Genomic DNA, 19713 nt, shown 5'->3' on the forward strand with positions numbered 1-19713 from the left:
ATACATTACTATACTCCTGAGACCAAACAACAATCTAAACCAAAAAAGGCGACGACCGTTCCTTCAGCCGGAAAGGTTATGGCGACTGTCTTTTGGGATTCGCAAGGGATAATCCTCATCGACTATCTGGAAAAGGGTAAAACTATTACAGGTGCATATTATTCATCATTATTGGACCGTTTGAAAACCGAGCTGCAAGAAAAACGCCCATGATTGGCCCACAAGAAAGTCCTTTTCCATCACGACAATGCACCAGCATACACCTCAGCAGTTGTGGTCACAAAATTAATGGAAATAGGATTCCAACTCATTTCACATCCCCCCTATTCTCCAGACTTGGCTCCCTTGGACTACTATTTGTTCCCCAATTTGAAGAAATGGCTGGCAGGACAAAGATTTTATTCAAACGAGGAGGTGATTGCAAACACTAACGGATATTTTGCGGACTTGGACAAATCCTATTATTCGGAAGGGATCAATAAACTAGAACATCATTGGGTGAAGTGTATAAGCCTAAAAGGAGACTATGTCGAAAAATAAAAAAGGTTTACCCCAAAAACGCAAGTAGTTTTTATTTTTGCACGGACTTTTCAAACGCCCCTCGTATTGTGGGATTTCGCAGCATTGTCACTCATGAGATTTTTCTCTTATTATCTTGCAAGTATCCGTGACAATCTTGGACACTGTGTTATCCCAGAAGCAGTAAATAAACAAAATAGTTTTTAGGGAATCTCCCATGGCTAGGTACCGGTACATAAAAAGAAAGAAAAAACTTCATTACAGTTTATTCATATACATACATACATATACGGTATATAATATACAATAATAATGATAATAATAATAATAATAATAATAATAATAATAATAATAATAATAATAATAATAATAAACTAATGCTTCTCAAATCTCTTTTTAGGTACTTCTTGCAAAATCAGTTAGAATAACAAAAGAGACAATTATAGGAAATCTATGAAGAGAACTGCAATGAAAAGTGGACAGAGGGCAAAGCAGATAAAATTTTACAAGTATTCTGAACAGTTGAGCTTCTTGAAGAGATATTTCAAGGAGAGGGTAACTAAAGGAAACACAAACAGTCAACAGGACAAAGAAGAAGAAGAAGAAGAAGAAGAAGAAGAAAGCAATGCTGATACACAACAACATGAAGACATACAAAAGACCAAACAGGATGACAAAGTGGAACCCACCGAATCGGTTCTGAATCAGGAGTTTCAAATCTTGCCACCATCTACAAAGCGTAAAAGTAATTCTGAAATTCCACGGAAATCATCAGGAAAGAAAGTGGCTCTCCATCAAAGTGGTTCTGCAAAATTAATGGTGTACTTGATTAGCAAAAAGCAAAACGAAGCCAATACCTCATCAACACCTCATCCCATTGACACATTTTTAGCTGGTGTGCTCCAACTTGGAAGACTCTAAGCCCGTATTATTTCAATTTAGCAAAATCTGAAGTATTTGATTCTTCTTATTGAAATCACAGTAAGATGGACTGTATGCTGAGTGCATGTTTTTAAATACAAAGACAAAGATTCCACCAGTTAAAACACAAAAGCCACAGATATTAGTTGGTATCAAGATCCCCTACAGACGATGAGGTGTTGTCTAACATATTAGACTACAAAAAGTAAGGAAACATCTACTTACAATATTATAGAAGAGGATAGCTTAGAGATTATACATCAATGAACCATTCCATTAGGAACTTCGATTGTGTATTAATGCTCTAAGATTAGGAGGCTGTCATTTTCCCTTCCTAGATCCAAAGCTCTCCACAGGGACAGTAAATACACTTATCAGGTCAATTACAGCATAGAGGTTATACATCAGTGAACTTTTACATTAGTAATGAGCTTAGTCTGCACAGAATTCATCTGAGGTGCTGACAAAGGAAATGCATTCAGCCTTATACATTTTGCCTGCAATTTGAGCCCATTATGCAACGTCCCAATCACTTCAGTGTCAGTTTTGTGGAAGAAAGTTTTGTGGAAAAAAAGGTGTTAGCATTCACATAAGCGAATCTCATCCTGATGTTCAACAACTGAGGCTTATATCTCGTCAGACAAACATTTCTGTCAACGCTTCTGAATCGTCAACATCCTCTCCCTCTTCCTCAACAGTTAAAGATAATCCTCCCTGTTCAAACTCAAATGTTAATCTATTAAAATCAGGAATTGCAGAATGGAAAAGGAAATTCAAGGAAAATATGGGTGATAATCAGTTTTCAGAAAGAGTACATGACTTCACACAATTCCTTGCCCAAGCTATTGATATTCTTCCTGGACCTAAGCACCCTGCTCACAGGTATTATGACCTGAGGAAAAATAGGAAGGACCTAAATATTCAGACAAATCATTAATCCCTGAAAGGCAAACAAAGCACAATAGAACAAAGAGAAAAGCAAAATACGAATACCACTTAACGCAATATCAATATTATAATCAAAGGAGGAAAGTTGTTCACTGTATTCTTGGTAATAGTGGACCGCAATGCAAAATTCCTATTCAGGATATAGAAAATCATTTTCCCCATATTTTTCTGTGAGTAATGACTGTATCAGAAGTTTCTCTCCAAAGCAATTACCTGATTCTGAGAGAATTATTCTAGATGATACATAACAGTACATCGTTTCAAAAGAGGGAATTCTATCAGCAATTCAGAAAATAGCAGTTGATACATCACTCGGACCTCATCATGTGTTAATGAGAGTTGTCAGAGAAGACGTGGTTGCTGATGTAATTGCTCTTATAGATACCTGTATGTTAGAGACATCACACGTACCACTTTGCTTCAACAAAGCAAGAACAGTATTAATATTTAAATCTGGAGATGAGATGTCAAGCTCAAACTGACGGCCAATCACAATTGTTTCAGTCCTCAGAAGAGTGATCGAGCGAGTCAACCGGAGGTTAAGGAAATTCATAGTATTTAATGAGCTCCGAAGAGGTTTCACAAATTCACCTGGCACAATACTGAACACATCCATATTGCAGTCGATATCACAATGTGCGAAGAAGAATAGCAGCAATGCTACTATCATTTTTCTTGATATTCATAAAGCCTTCAGCAACATAGGCCATGAACATCTTAGAAGAATGGAAAATTCTGCTGGTCCCTCAAAGCTTTCTTCTCTGGTAGTCTCATTACAAGAAAGAAATCAAACACAAATTGAATGTAACCACTTGGAAACCAAGCCAATACCACTTTGAAGAGGCAATTTTCAGGGATCTCCTTTATCTCCAGCATTATACAATCTTGCAATGGATCATATCTTGGAAGAACTCAATGGGGAACCTGTGGCAACAGGATATGGATTTTCCATAACACCTTACCTTAAGTCGTTAACTGGCTTAGGCTTCACGGATGATACCATCATCATCAGCATAAACAATCTGCCCTCGAACTTGCACAAATGGCAATTCAAGGATTCAATGAGATTGGTTTAGATATTAATCTGGCCAAGTCAGTATGTATAAATATTGTTCAAGGTAAGCTCATTGGTAAAGATATCTCAACTTATGGAAGAGACATCAAGAGTATATCTCTCTCCGGGAGAATCAATCAAATACTTGGGAGTGAACTATGAGAGTATTATCACATTCAACTCTCAAGCTTCAATGATTAATCTAAAAAACAAGCTAGAATCTTTGTTGTCCTCACCTCTCTTACAAGGGACTGCCTGGCTGAGGCAGTAAAGGCGTGCTCGGTTCACCCAGAAGGACGTGAGTTCGAATCCCCGTCAGGAAGTCATAAAATTTGAGAAACGAGATTTCCACTTCCGGAGTTGCACATGGCCCTGAGGTTCACTCAGCCTACACCAAAAATGAGTACCAGGTTAATTCCTGGGGGAAAAGGCAGCCGGGCATAGAGCTAACCACTCTACCCCATCAAGTGCCGAGGTTGCGGATAGTGGCAGCCTTTACCTTCCCCTCCTCCAAGGGCCTTAATGACCTGTACGGAGATGACTTTCCTTTGCTTTGCACCTCTTTTACAAACTAATCAAAAATTCTGTATTCTAAATACCCCAATTTGTCCATCTCTTATTTACCAGTTGAAACAATTCTCTCTGAGCAAATCCCTGTAAAATTCCTTGAACATTCAGATAAAATGATCAGATGCAGATTGAAAGAAATCTTACAAGTTTCTGCTCGTATGCTGGACACCATGCTATACAGCCCTAGGAAATTCAATGGACTAGGGCTATTCCATTCACATTGGGAGGTTGTTCTTCAATGCATTAATGCCCTTAGAATACTCTTTAATTCCAGAGATCCTTACATACTAAATACAAGGAACCCAAAGAAGAAAGCCTCAACTGTTTGAAAAGGCTTCGTCTAACACCAGATAACAGCGTATTAAATAAAAAGGATGGCTTTTTAGACCCCCGGAAAATAAGAACAAAGTTGAGAAAAGTTGAATTTGGTAAGGGTGCGATCTCCCACAGAAAGGGAAAGGAGTTATCCTTTTTTTGTCACGTTCAAGGATTATCTTGTAGTGAATGTTGTGATGCCTTGAAAATGATAGGTAACTTAGCGGTAGTACGAGCTATTCCAGGCATGACCATGAACACTAACCGCTGCCACAATGAGGTAGAAACTCTTGCTCACGTCCTCGGTTATTGCTCACATGGAGAAGCTCTACAAAATATTAGGCACCATGAAATACAATCTGTCTTTGCTCAAGTGTTAAGGGAGGCAGGCTTTACAGACTTCGAGGAGGTTCACATTCTCTCTATTACCAGCAGCACCCATCGAATTGACATGATAGCCTCCAAAGACCACTGAAAGGGCTTTGTAATAGATCCAACAATCAGATTTGAGACATCCGAAACACAACCCAATGAGTTACATGAGGAAAAGAAAATATGAACCAACCATTTCTATCTATCAACAGCAATACCAGTTGGATGATATGGGAGTCATAGGATTAATGGTTGGTGCTAAAGAAACCATTCCTCTCTTTTTCATCCAGTTCTGCAATTCATTTAACCTCAATCAATTACTAATAAAAGAAATTGCAGTGATTGCCTTGAAATATTCCATCCAAATCCTGAAGAACCATATCTCCCAAATGTTTTAATCATGTTCTTTATTCTGCCATGCCTCATGTACCCACTTCCGTTATTTAAAATTGCGCTGTTTCTCTTCATCTTCATCTAGAATTGTAGCAATAGCCGCCAACTTCCATATCCGAAAACTTTATCAAGTGTGCTAACCAACTCACAATTACTTTTAATACTGTATTCATATTGTCTTTCTGTATACTTTATCCTCAGGGGCAATCTTCAGTTGGGGAAAGTCAAAATAAAACAAAACTCATGGAGCAACATTCCCATGAAAAATCATTTCATTTGAAAGATGTTTCCTCCTCATCAACTTCTACATCTCTCCTATTTCCTACTCCAGCTTTTCACAAAAATACATCACCATTTCAAGATCATCAACAAAACTCATCTCCATATATGGCATTACCAAACAGCACAGACAGACAATTCCTTACTGACTAATTTTTTGAAGATTTTCAATAAACTTATGTACTACAAATCTTTGTACATAAGTTCAATGTGTGTGGTTAAGTAAATATTTCCTTAATTGTATTTGTACTGTATTATTCACTTACCTCAGGCAAACTGCTAACCATTCTCTCGGTGTTATCACCTTCCTCCAGCGGGTGTCTTGTCATTATAAATTAACTTCCAGTTTACTCAGAAATATGTTAAAACAATTTTCAGATATTCTGAAATATTCAAAAAAAATATTTTCATCATCAATTAGTTGCTTGTGCAGGGTAGCAAATTCGCCATCATGTTTTTTATTCTGCCATGCCTCATGTACCCACTTCTGTTATTTAAAATGATGCTGTTTCTCTTCCTCTTCATCTAGAATTATAGCAATAGCCACCAACTTCCACATCCGTAAACTTTGATATCTCAACAATCACTGAACTGAAACAATACTGATAGGTGTGGATAGCAATCACTGAGACATCAGGTATGTCACAGTACTACCACGTCATGACACTGACACGTCATAGATATTTGTGAATATACCTTTAATATATAATTTCTTGGTCACCCCCCATTCTCCTCCCCAGAACTTTATCTTCAATAATTAAATGGAGATGACTGTTGTGCCTGTGTATGTGACAAATGGACTTAATTTTCCTCTTCTTGATCACATTCAGTAGAATTGTTTTTCCTTGATAGTTTTTAAAATGAAGTCATTTAACTTTTAGTCATTTCAACTTGTTTTGGGCATTCTTCTCCAGATCCACATATCTGCAGCCTTCGGTCTTGTTTCTTCAAATTTTTCTGAAGTCCAAGAATTCACTTACAGAACAATCCTGGCCAATCCTGGACGGGCAGCAACTTTACTATAAATCCTGCTTTTCCTGCCTTTTCACTTCAATAATGCAAGTTAGATTTATGGCTATACAGTTTCCTTTTAGGTTTTCTAACCTACAACAACAATTCAGACCTTTAACTTTCTATGCTATGAATAATAGAATGTAAATACTTACCTTTCTGATGATTGCTTGCTCTCGTGTACCAGTAGTACTAACCAACAGATCCATTTGGGAGGCTGCTGTACTTTAAGTATATTTTCCTGGGAAAGAAGGCATCAAAACAGTTGGAGCAAAAAATAAAATACAATGGAGCATCTCTCTGTGTTTTTCTTCTTACCAACATAACTTCATTTGTTAAAAATGATATACTAAGATTGTAGGCCTTTTCATGTCACCTATGATTATTTCCAAGATTGCTTTGACTATCATGCCAGTCATTGTTTTTAAAATTTACAGATGCAGACTCAAACATTCTGGCGTCAAGTGAGAGAAGACTATAATACATTGGCCATGCTCACTAGAACAGTTGATCGTTGTCTCTCTAAGATACTTTTGCTGTCATTTGGTAGCAACTTGTACTTTGTTTGTTTCCAGCTTCTCAATAGTATGAGGTAAGTGACCATAACAGATTACTTCAATACAAATAAAACTAGTAGAGAAAGCAGTAGAGAGGAAAGTGGTGGTGGTGGTGATTATTGTTTTAAGAGGAAGTACAACTAGGCAACCATCCTCTATGTAACATTAATCAGAGAGAAAATGTGGAAGGGATCTGACACTTTGAAAAATGAAGGTATTGGCCAAAGAAAGACAAGGGCCACGAAGGGCGTGAAAATCAAAGACTCCCTAACCCTCGGAAACCTAATAGTGTCGGGGTCGGAAAAGAACAAGAGTTGACCAAGGGAGGTCAGATAGGATAGATAAAAGTGAGGAGCCTGGCACAAGTAAGTGGAAGCAATGCCTGGACTCAGCTGAGGGCCCCGTGGTCGCCGAACCGTGCTCCAAAGTTCATAGCCCTTGGGTCCCCTTTTAGTCACCACTTATGATAGGCAGGGGATACCGTGGGTGTTATTTTGCTGCCTCCACCCACAGGGGGGGCAGTCGAGAGGAAAGTAGCAACAGAACTGGCAAGCCAAACCTGTCCTTGGAGACTCCCAACACCAAAAAAAGCCATATGCTATAAAAGGAGAAACCATACTTTTTAGACAAGTACGATATAATTTACATGTAAAGCATGAACTACATTCGCAACTGAAATGCTTAATTTATTCTGAGTTACAAATCAATCATACAAAATAACAGACTGGTACAGTAATTGTTACTATTCATCATCATCATCATCATCATCATCATAATCATTTCCCAACTCCAGTTTCCCAGGTGTGGTGTACAAGCGCACGCCATCTCCTTCTGTCTTCATACATCTTCTGTTCCAGTACATCCTCCCATTTGTATCCTCTCTCCTCCACATCTGATCTTGCTACAAGATTAAGGTAGAAATATTTTCTGGCAGGTCTTTCCCTGTTCATTCTCATTATGTGCCCATACCACTGAAGTCTGCATTTCTTTATGACTTTGGTAATAGGAACCTCAATAACAGCTACTTTCCTATTCACTTCATTCCTGATCTTGTCCTTTCTGGTAGTTTGGTTCATGGTTCTAATGAATCTCATTTCAGTTGCTTGGATTCTACTGAAGTCTTTGTTTAGTAGGGTACATGTATCTAAACTGTACATGAGAAATGGTACGAAGTAAGTGTGGTACATGATTGTTTTTGCTTTTTGTGGTATTTTGCAGTCCCTGAGAAGATTTCTGACTTGACTGTAGAAGTTCGATGCTTTCTGTGTCCTGCTGAGTATTTCCTGCCTAACAATGTTGTCTTTAAAGATTGTGCTTCCGAGGTACTTGAAGTGGGAAGCCGATTCACTTCCAGAAATATATTTGAGCTTGTTCCTTCCCTGTTGATGGTCATTTCCACTGTCTTTGTTTTGCTCATCTTCAGTCCAAAATATTTAAATGTGTTGTTCCATTCATTAAGTTTCTTCTGAACTTCAGCTTCTGTCTCTCGCCATAAAAGCACATCATCATGCCTACCGGTACTCCGGAAGCCCCAGCGACCTGTTTCATCTTTCAGAAAGTGCTGTAAAGTGGCTGAAACACTTGGACCTGGACCTATGAATTTGTAGTTATAATCACCATACGATTAAATAAATAAATCAGCAAATACCAGGGCGTTTGGTTCACTGTCCATTTTCTTGATAGATTTGATGACCTTGTTCATTACTATTATTAACAGGAGTGGTGACAGAGCACTTCCTTGTTGAACACCTCTCTTTGTTTCAAACCATTTTGATCGTCCGTTGCCTATCTGGACACAGCTGTAGCACTTCTGGTATAGCATCTTGACTTTGTCAGTTAAGTAGCCTACTTTGGCACCTTTAGGTCTTCCAGACATTCCTTGTTTCAAGGAACACTATCATATGCTTTTTCAATGTCCACAAATGCAATCACAAGATTTCTTCCGTATTCCCAGTATTTTTCTGTCGGCATCTTTACTGCAAAGATAAGATCGACAGTACTTCGACCTTTCCTGAACCCGTGTTGTTCTTCCTCAAGCAAAGGTTCCACTATCTTCATAAGTCTCATTTCTATGATCTTTTCCAGCAGCTTCAGTGAGTGTGACAACAGCATGATGCCTCTGGAATTTCCACATTTCTATTGGTTGCCCTTTTTGAACAGTAGGATGATGACTCCTTTACTCCAATCTTCTGGAATTTTGTTACTTTCCCAAATCACTGATAACACTCTATATAGCCAATTCAAGCCTGGTATTTCAGCTGCCTTTATCATGTCTGAGCTGAGATCATCAAAGCCTGGGGACTTCCTATTTTGCATGCTCTTTAGTGCTGTTTCTACCTCAAGCCATGTTAATGGCTATTTGTTGTTTTTGGCTTCATATACACTACAATCATTGGTGGTGGTGTTGAGCCCATCTCCATTTAACGGCATGTTGAAGTACTTCTTCATTTCATCCCTGATCCCTTCCTCTGTTTGTATTAAGCTACCATCATCTGTTTCCAGTGCAAGGATGTTTATATATTCATTTCTTTTACTGTTTACTATTTTGTATAGTAGTTTCCTACTTCCTTGACAGTCTTCCTCTATCCTTGTAGTAAAGTCATCCCAGTACTTTTCCTTTTCTTCCTGGATCAGTCTTTTTACAGCCAGTTTCTTTTTCCGATATTCCTGTGCTAGATGTTCAATTTCTAATTCATTTCGTCTATTATCCTTTTTCTGTTTTTCAAGGTCAAATTTTCTTTTCAGTATATTTCTCTTTTTTTACTGCTGTCTTCATCGGTTATTCCACCAAGGTGTTTCATTCTCTTTTGGTGTGGCACTTGTTTTTCCACAAATTTTCGTGGCTTCTTTTACAAGGGGTTTCTTTGAATAAGGACCATTCTTCTTCTACCCCACCTTTCTCAGTTTTGGGTAATTTAACTGTTATCCTCGCTTCATAGTTTCCTTTCTTCTCCATGTCCTTCAACAGGCATGTCTTAATCTTTGGCATTTTCTTTTGTTTAATTTTGGGTACATGAACATCTTTTAGGTTGGTAATTAATAGCTGATGATCACTATCTAGGCACTCGCTGGGTATGACTTTAATATCTGTAACATACTGAACTGCTTTTCTATCAGTAACGATGAAGTCGATCATAGTATTGAGCTTTCCATCCCAGCTGTATCTTGTTATTTTATGGCTGTCCCTCTTCTGATACCATGTGTTCTGGATGGTTAAGTTGTTTCGCACACAGAAATCAATCAGGTTCTCTCCTTCAGAGTTTCTGTTACCATAGCCATGGGGGTCAATGATGTTTTCACAGTCTAGTCTTTCTTTACCAACTTGGGCATTCAGATCACCCATAATGATTGTATTCTCCTCTGTTATTTGTTCCTAAGGTTCAATAAGGAATTGCTCTTTCTCTTCTGTAGTACATCCTGTCTGTGCTGCATATACTTGCAGGAGAGTATGATGTGCATTACCAACACCTAGTCTCATCTGGATGATCCTATCACTCACATATTTGACATCTCTCTCTGTGTCTATATCTTTATGAAGGAGGAAGCCAACTCCATTTTTGGATTCATTATTGTTCCCACTCCAGTACAGCACATATACATTTCTCAAGGGCTTCTTCCCATATCCTTTCCATTTTGTTTCACTCAACCCCGATATCTTGAGCTTACACCTCTCCATAAGATCCACAAGTTCTTCATATTTGTTGGTAAGAGTAAGGATATTGAGTGTACCAATTTTCAGTCACTCCTTCTTGGGAGGGTTTTGTGTCATCTGGTATCTCCGATGCGTGTCAGGCTTTTGGCCATCATAAATTTGGACGGTACAAGAAGAACTGTCATGTCCGGTATTTAATTTATTCTTCCATCTGAGGCTTGTTTTAGGTTTGAAAGCAGTATATTCATACTCAACTGTTGACTTGCTAGGCCTAACACAGGTGAGGATTTTCTTTTGGGGTTTACTCTCTTAGCCTTTGAAGATCCCTCTTCTCCACAAGGTTCCCAAGTTCATGTTATTATTTTTCTATCCATGTAGGCCTATATTTAATAACTTAAGTAGCTAGGCCTAATATGAAATTACTTTAGTAACAAAAATTCTTGAAAATTCATCATCCTTTCACATGCTGACATTTACATAACTTGACTTCATTGTTCCAGCCTTATGGCATCACAAAAGTCAAACTGATGCATGTACTGCAAATGTTATTTATAATTTATTGCACATCATAATATTCACATCCCTGGAACACAGCGTGTTAGGGCCGACACCACCGAAGAATACAGAATGAGGATCAATCCATCAATCAATCAATGATCTGCATTTAGGGCAGTTGCCCTGGTGGCAGATTCCCTATCAATTGTTTACCTTGGTTTTTCTTAAATATTTTCAACAAACTTGGAAATTTATCGAACATTTCCCTTGATAATTTATTCCAATCCCTTACTCCTCATCTTATAAATGAATATTTTCCCCAATCTGTCCTCTTCAATTCTAACTTTATCATCATATAATGATCTTTCTTGTTTTAGTAACACTACTCCTTTGTCGCATATCACCCAGAACAAATCGTGCTGCTTTCCTTTGAATTTTTCTAGTTCTCGTATCAAGTAGTCCTGGTGAGGGTCCCATACACTGGAGCCATACTTTAACTGCAGTCTTACCAGAGACTTATACACCCTCTCCTTTAAATCCCTAAAAACTCTCATAACCATGTGAAGAGATATGTAACCTTTCTTAACTACTTGGTTAATATGATTACCCCAATACCTAGGTACTTACATTGTTCCCCATGAGGTACTATCACCCCATCAACACAATAATTAAAACTGAGAGGACTTTTCCTAATTTCATGTTCTTTTTTCTATGTATATATACATAATAACTTCAACAGCTAGGCCTAATATGAAATTATTTTAGTAATGAAAATGGATCGAATGTGAAAAAAAATTCTGCTGCTGGTTCCCATGTTTTCATTGTGACTTACACTTATGTTGTGAAATAGGTCTACATCCATTTGCGTACAGCATGACTTCATTATGAAGCGTAACTTTAAAATTATACAGTGTTCTTATTTTCGACTGATCACATCCTCACTCCCAGAAATTTGATTCAGTAACCCTCCTCTAAAGGATTTTGTCCACTACACAGAAAATTTGAAGGTCATGGATATGTGTTTCTGCTTAAAAGATGAGAGAGTGAGTTCATATCATCAAATCTATGCTTTTCTGTGCAGTGTGAGTGTCTGTACTAGATTACAGGATTGCAAAGGTTCAATTAAGTATTTTTTGCAAAGAAATGAGCTTGAATTCTTATAGCATTGTATATAATATTATGTTTCTGACCTAATATACATAGATCATGAAAACTGATTGCTTTCAGTGACGTTACCGTGTGTAAAGTGCTTTGCTGTGATCTATATGAATGCCAGTTAAAGACAGAGGAAACTTAAAACACAGCACTATTTGTACCTGTTGTATACAGAAGGCAGTGTTCTGGCTCATGGTAATACAAAGGTAATCCCAAAAATAAGGTCTCCTATCCTTTTATAAATACATAGACATGTTTATTTCTACAATGGTTTGCATCACTTTACAGCTTGAACATTTAGCTATTTTTCTACATAATCACCATTTCGGTCAATGCATTTTTGTAGATGCTGTGACAGTTTTTGTATGCCCATGTCATACCAGCTCACCGCCATGCTGTTCAGGAAGTTTTGAACCACATCTTTCACCTCACAACCCATCTTGAGCACACCTTCCGGTATTTCAACTTTTCCATTAAAATTCTGTGAGCGACGCTTCGGGAAACTTCAGGAACCAAAGCGCAGAGATCATCCAGGGTGATCCACCGATTTTCACACATGATTTGCTCAACGTTCACGACTGTCTTGACAGAAATTGATGGTCTCCCGCTCCTTTGTTCATCAATTGGCGATGGATTTCAATTGGTTCAGTACCTTTTGCGTTCAAAAACCGAATAACTGCGCGCACTTCGCACTTGGCGGTAACATCCAACGGGAGCTCCATTCTCAACAGCTGCCAAGTCAAGACTGAGTGCCTCAGTGCGGCATGCGCATGTTCATATGTGAGTGTAGGAAACGCTCTTCACAATATTGTGATCAACAGCCACACGAACAGAGCTCAGTATTTATTTTAAAAAATAGGAGACCTCATTTTTGGGATTACCCTTGTAACATGAGGAGGAAGATGATGAAGACTTAGTAGGATAGATAAATGACAAACACTGGTTGCCATGTTTACCATGGTGTCAGTTTTCCATCTACATTTTTCTCTTCATGCTAATTCCAGATAGACCCCCAGCCCATGATAAAAAAAATTACCTAGTTAAGTACTCATGTCATGACACTGAGTTATGAACTTTTGATTGATCTTTGTTGATTTTGAAAGAAACAATAGATTTGCTCAGAATTTCCTCTTTGATTATCCAATCTCAACAGTTTGAGATTATGCTTTACAGAAGACTAGCATGCTGTCTGAAGGGAATAGGGTGGATAAGGTGATCTAGTCAGAGGGTGGAAGAATTAGTAACAAATAGAAGTTGGGCTTATCTAATATTCATTAATGAGTCAACCAAGAAGTGAAGGAAGGTTTGGAATGCCATCTTGCGCCTCCTAAATCTGGGAAGAAGTCACACAAAATAATTTAATCATGACTTCAACAGGGAAACATTCATCAAATGCAGTGTTGTAAGAATGAGTATATGTAGGAATGAGGAGACAGTAGTGCAGTATGTATGGTTCTCTTTTTCATGTATTCAAGAATATGAAAGAGAGATCATCATGGAGGGCAAGGCAGCACTAAAATGAGTTGGTAGATATTTACATTGTATAGCCTTTGAAAAATCATATTTTATTGCTGTGGAGTATTAAAAAAATTGGTGATTTCTGCTGTACTTTTTGGCAAAAAGTGTGTTAATTATGCAAAGAAAATATGGTATTGTAGTATCCTAAGAATTTTTCTCAGGCCTTTTGCTCTTCTACTCTTTCAGCCAGGCTTAGGACCAGCTATCATGAAGTTGGTTGTTCCATAACAACTCCAGCAAATACAGTATCCTAGAATGGCCATTATTACAAGTGCAGTTTAACCAGTTCTATCATAAGCTCAAATAGGAGGCGTGTTTTTTAAGTAAGGTCCGTTTGAAAATAAGTACACAACGAAAGGTTATTTCAAAAAATTAAATTTATTTTCAGAAAGTACATACTTCACTCTATTTTTTGACATAGTTGCCAAGTTTGTTCAAACACTTATCATACCTCGTAACCAATTTTAAAATACCCTCTTCATAGAAACTTGCCGCCTGTTCCAATAACCAAGAGTTCACTGCCGTTTTCAGGTTGTTGTCGTCATCATTGTAATGGTTGCCACTGAGGTGATGTTTGAGGTGGTGGAACAGATGGTAATCACTTGACATAAGATTGGGACTGTAGGGTGGGTGGTCTGAAACTTCCCAGCCAAAACTGTCCAATAAATCGCGGGTCTGACCTGCAGTGTGAGGTCTTGCATTGTCATGGAGAAGGACAATTCCGTTTGTCAGTATGCCACGTCTTTTGTTTTGAATCACTCTGCATAGCTTTCTCAGGGTTTGGCAGGATGCTTCTGCGTAGATAGTGGTTCCTCGTTGCATGAAGTCAACCAACAAACCACCATGCCTATCCCAAAACACCGACGCCATGATTTTGCGCTGGGACAGAGTCTGTGTGGCCTTCACCTTTACAGGCGAGTGTGTGTGTGTGTCTTTATTGCATGCTCTGTTGCTTTGATTCGGGCATGATATGCGAAACCCATGTTTCATCTCCAGTTACAATCTGACTCAAGAAGCCGTCACCTTCTTTGTCATAACGAGTTAAGAACTTCATCGCACACTCAAATCTTTGGTTTTTGTGGTCCTCTGTTAGGAGTTTCGGGACCCAACAGGAGCACAATTTCCTAAACTTTAGGTGTTCAGAAACAATGTCGTAAAGCACTGATCTTGACACGTCAGGAAATTTGTTTGAAAGACACCAAATCGTCTGTAATCAAAGAAGGGCGACCGGAGCGGTACTCATCATGGACGTTGTTATGGCCATCTTTGAATTGTCGTACCCACTTACGCACTTTGCTTTCACTCATAACAGTATCACCGTACACTTTGCAAATCTGTCGATGAATTTCTGCAGCAGACAGGTTCCTTGCTGACAAAAACCATATCAATGACCAAATCTCACACATGGTGGGTGAGTTGATATTCTTAAACATTTTGAAAGCACAGAACAGAACGGTACAGGTTAGCTACAGAGCTGAAACTGAGCACAGTTGTTTCCAAGGCATGCCGGTACACAATGCACATGCTCGTTGCGATATGTGGGTGAACTACTAGTGTCTACAACAAAACAGACTTTACTTAAAAAACACGCTTCGTAATTACACTCACACTGCCACACATTTCACAATGGTTACCACTGCAGGCTTAGGATTTTTAGGTGCAAATTTCAGATGAAAAAGGGAAGGAAGAAGGTGCTCAAATAAGGTGAGAAGGGGACAAAAGGTGCTGGTTTATTCAACTAATTCAATGATTTCTCTTTCCTCTATTCTAGTTTATTGAAACAAGTACATCAAATTATCACTCGTCAAAAGAAGGAAAATATGTGAAGCTGTTGTACTTCAAGACATTAAGCATCTCTACATTTTTAAAAGTATGTCTGCTTCTATTAAGAGATAGAATGTCTTTGTAGATGCTAAAGCTTCTTTTGACATCCGCAGAAACTAGGGGGGCAAACCTAGTATTCACTCAGAATGGAAAATCTACAGATGTGGCAAATTCCTCAATGTCTGGATTCTTCTGAACACTAGACTCAAGTTTGTCTTTGACAAAGCCATCTAACTGCTCCCTCACGGAAGTAAAAATACCCCATTGTTTTTCCTTTTCCAGGCCTTGTTCTTCTAATCATTCAATAACTGCAGTCAGGTATTTGTAACTATGGACACAATATTGTTCTGTCTGCAAATTATGTATTTTCTCTATTAACAAAATTTGCTGTCCTAGGAAATTGCACCTGCATGGGCTGGATCCAAAGAAAGCACAAACTCTCTAATTTTGTCAAAATTCTCACACAACATAGCAGCACACTCAATCCACGATCCCCAGGGTGTAATGACCGGGAAATTTGGAAGGGGCAGGCCAGTGGTTTCCCTGTAGGCAACAACATGACTCGGAACTTTCAGTAGAATCTTCTTCAGGGCAGAGATGAATTGATTTGCGATGTCGTATTCGTTCCTTATTGATTCACAAACCCTGTGAAGGGCATGAACCAAGCATGTAACATGCTTCAACTTAGGAAATAAAGGTTTCAATTGGTTAACAGCTGAAACCATGTATGAAGCTTGGTCCGTAACCACAAAAAGTTTTTCAAACTCGATACCAGTAGGCCAGAGTTTTTGAAAGAAGTCCATAACTGATTGTATTACCGTACTGGCATTGGCTTTCTGCAGCTCATACATTTTTAACAACATGGGCTTAATGTTTCCCCCTGCTAAGGGAAAAACTAAAATGTTCAAAACATATTGTTCCATTGAGTCTAAGGTTTCATTCAGAATTATTCCCACATCACATTCAGACACTTTTTCCTTAATTCTTTGTATGGTTTTTTTGGTAAACAGGCCCCATGTAGATTTTTCTTAAAGTACTCTCATCGGGCTTTCATATCTTCCTGTATTTTTCAAGAAATCTCTTGAAGGCTGGATGGTTCACCTTATTGAGTGTAATTCCTGCTTGTTTAATTACTACAAATTTTGGCTTTTTAAAGAACTTTGAACTCCGTCAGTGCTGGTCCCAAGCCCGGGGCTTCATCTCACAAGTGATGAGGAAGGAGGAGGGGGAGGAGTAACACCTCGTAAATAAAAACAGGGTTCATCTGGCTCCAGATGATAGCACCCTGTAAGGGCCCCTGTCTGGGTTACAGACGAAGAAGGCGACCAACAGCTTTCACAGAAATAGAATACATAACCTCAACAGTGTTGAAGGTGAAGAATAATCTATCCCCAACAGTTGAGCTACAATCCAGACACATCTGCTGGAAAGGAGCAACCCTAAGGCTTACAACTTTAGTGGTATCTTGAGCTGACCCCGGTCGGCTCCCCCAACAACTCCCATTAACTCGCATGATGGAAACATTTCTTACGGAAACTACTCCAGGTGGCAGCCTCAAGAAGAAATCCACCACTGCTACAAGCAGTGCACTTGGGCCATCGGATTCTGGAGAGCCCAAACCACCATGCATAGATGAGTCAGAGCATCTAGGAAACCCATTGCCATCACACGCATCCATAATGAATACACTAAAATTAAGACCTAAACGGAAACACTTTTTTGGCACGCTGAACATAAATTCACTCCCAAAAACAGGAAAACTTAAACAACTTACAGACGTAATGGACCAGCAAAATATTCTGATCATGGCACTTCAAGAAACAAGATTCACGGATGACATCGCAATGGAATCAAGCAACTATAGAATCCTGAAAGGCAAGGTTGGGATAAGGATCATGAAGAATATGCCACACTTAGGAACAGCATTTGTAATCGATAAAAGGATTCTAAATTTGGTTATAGAATTCCAGTCTCCAAATGGAAAGCTCTCACTAATAACCATTAAGTGTGCAAAGAAAATATACACCCTCATTAATGCTCATGCGCCAATTAATGATGACAATCGAACTCCCACAAAAGGTAGATGACTTTTGGGAAGAATTAGAATTGGTGACATTAAAAATTCCTGATAATCATGTGAAAATACTACTTGGGGATTTCAACGCACAGGTAGGACGAGAAAAATTCTACAAGAGAATAGTGGGGGATTTCCCAGCTCATAGAAGAACCAACAGAAATGGGCAAAGACTTATAGAGTTCTGTAGGAACTTTAATTTGAAACTGATGTCCACTCATTTCAAGAAGCTTCCTAGGAAACAAACGACGTGGGCATCACCAAACAAACTCTTAGGAGAATATCAAATTGATCACGCTGCAATCTCCCATAGAAGTCAAAAAGAAATCATGAATGTTAAAGTTAAGAAAGGAGCCAACATAGAAACAGACCACTATTTAACGATCATAAAGATAAAGTTTATTCCCAGCAGCAAGAAGAAACGCACAAACAACAGAGTACTAAGATTCGACACTCAAAAGCTAAAACAGAACAGCAACAAGTACCAAGAACTGATGAACATTGAAACAACTGAATGGAAGCAAATGCAGCAGACCATGATAGGAGCAGCCAAAGAAACAGCATTACTCAAGAAATCACAAAAACATCCATGGTGGAATGAAAGATGTGAACAGGCAATATCACTCAGACTACAAAGATGGAAGAAGTGGTACTCATCAAAGAAAGAGGAAGATTACAACAGCTTCAAAGAACAAAGAAAATCAACTGCAAAAATCATAAGAGGAGAAAAAAGAAAATTCGAGAAAGAACAACTGGCTGCAATAGAACAAAACTTCCAAAAGAATAACACGAGGGACTTTCACAAGACATTTAAGAGGAGTCTTTCTAAATAGGGAAAAAGGTGTGTGAAAAATGCCTCTTTACACAACTAGAAATAAAATTTCACACTGGGATATCTTTTCAAAACAGCTTTAATTTACCCTAACAAGAAAAGATGCGCACCTAAAAATCCTAACTCTGGTTATCAGACACTTCCTGTCTATATTGCATGAAACTAAGGGCCAAAGAATTTCAAAGCTTCCAATTTAAAAAAAAATGTATTTTAATCATAAAATGACTTGCTATGGGGTTAATGTTTTATAATTTTGTTCACAGGCCTCTGAGAGACTTCAATGAAGCGGTCTATTTCTATTGGTCCATAATATATCTGGTGCTCAAAGTGTGTGCAGTTTCATTATGTGCAGCCAGTGTACATGACTATAGCAAAGAGCCCAAGACTGTCCTGTATTCAGTACCAACAGAAAGTTATTGCACTGAGGTAAGACGATAACAAACGAACATTAAAGATGATTTTTGAATGGAGAGAGAAGAAATATTATCCTGTTTGATAGAAATAAATACAGGAAAGGAATAAGCAAGTAAAAAAAAAAGTCAAATCATGTATAAACAGATAGGAACATGAATAGGTCATACACAGTGACAGGTCAGCATCAGAAGATTGAGCAATGGAAATGGAGAAAAGATAAACATGAAAACACAAAAGGACAATGACAATCTCCATATCTTCTCAACTTCCTTGCAGTTACCTTTCTTCTTCTTATAGAAAAGATTGGAATTTCTTTATACACTGCACAAATTTCAATAAAGCAGAAAATCTTTCTGGCATGTGTAAAGAGTCACAATGCATTTCTGCCCTGAATAGACACCATACCTAATAATACTTACATACCTTTCACACTCAAACATTGATAGTTTTCCATCATTCTAACTTCTTCATTACTATCAACAAAATGCAAGGGTAATCCTTCAACAATGTGGATGTTTAACTTGGAGAGATGGTATTTATCTATTGATAGCTGTATGTTCTGCTCACTGAAACAAAGGTTTTTAAAAAAAATTCAAGACAGTGAATAAACATGACTATATACTAGGAAATGAAGAAGTATTTACAAAAAAAAAAAAAAAAAAAAAATGGACAGGCTGCATAATAGATATGGATGCAAGGTTTATAGTATAGAATATATCTGTCTGATAGAAATGAAGTAGATCAAATTTGATGCACCAAGAATATTTATTGAATAAAATTATAACGTTACAATGACTATAGATTAATATA

The 19713-nt window shown here is 38.1% G+C and overlaps 1 protein-coding gene across 1 annotated transcript in view; it reads left to right on the top strand.

The window, feature by feature from the left end:
* LOC136874788 (gustatory receptor for sugar taste 64f) overlaps positions 1-19713 on the top strand; it is a 45707-nt gene that overhangs the window by 16117 nt on the left and 9877 nt on the right. Inside the window, exons 4-5 of the mRNA XM_068227810.1 lie at positions 6820-6974; positions 18753-18915. Coding sequence (XP_068083911.1) covers positions 6820-6974; positions 18753-18915 — 318 coding nt within the window. The remainder of the gene's footprint in view (positions 1-6819; positions 6975-18752; positions 18916-19713) is intronic.

This window comes from Anabrus simplex, chromosome 5, assembly GCF_040414725.1.
Source record: "Anabrus simplex isolate iqAnaSimp1 chromosome 5, ASM4041472v1, whole genome shotgun sequence".
Taxonomy (NCBI): domain Eukaryota; kingdom Metazoa; phylum Arthropoda; class Insecta; order Orthoptera; family Tettigoniidae; genus Anabrus; species Anabrus simplex.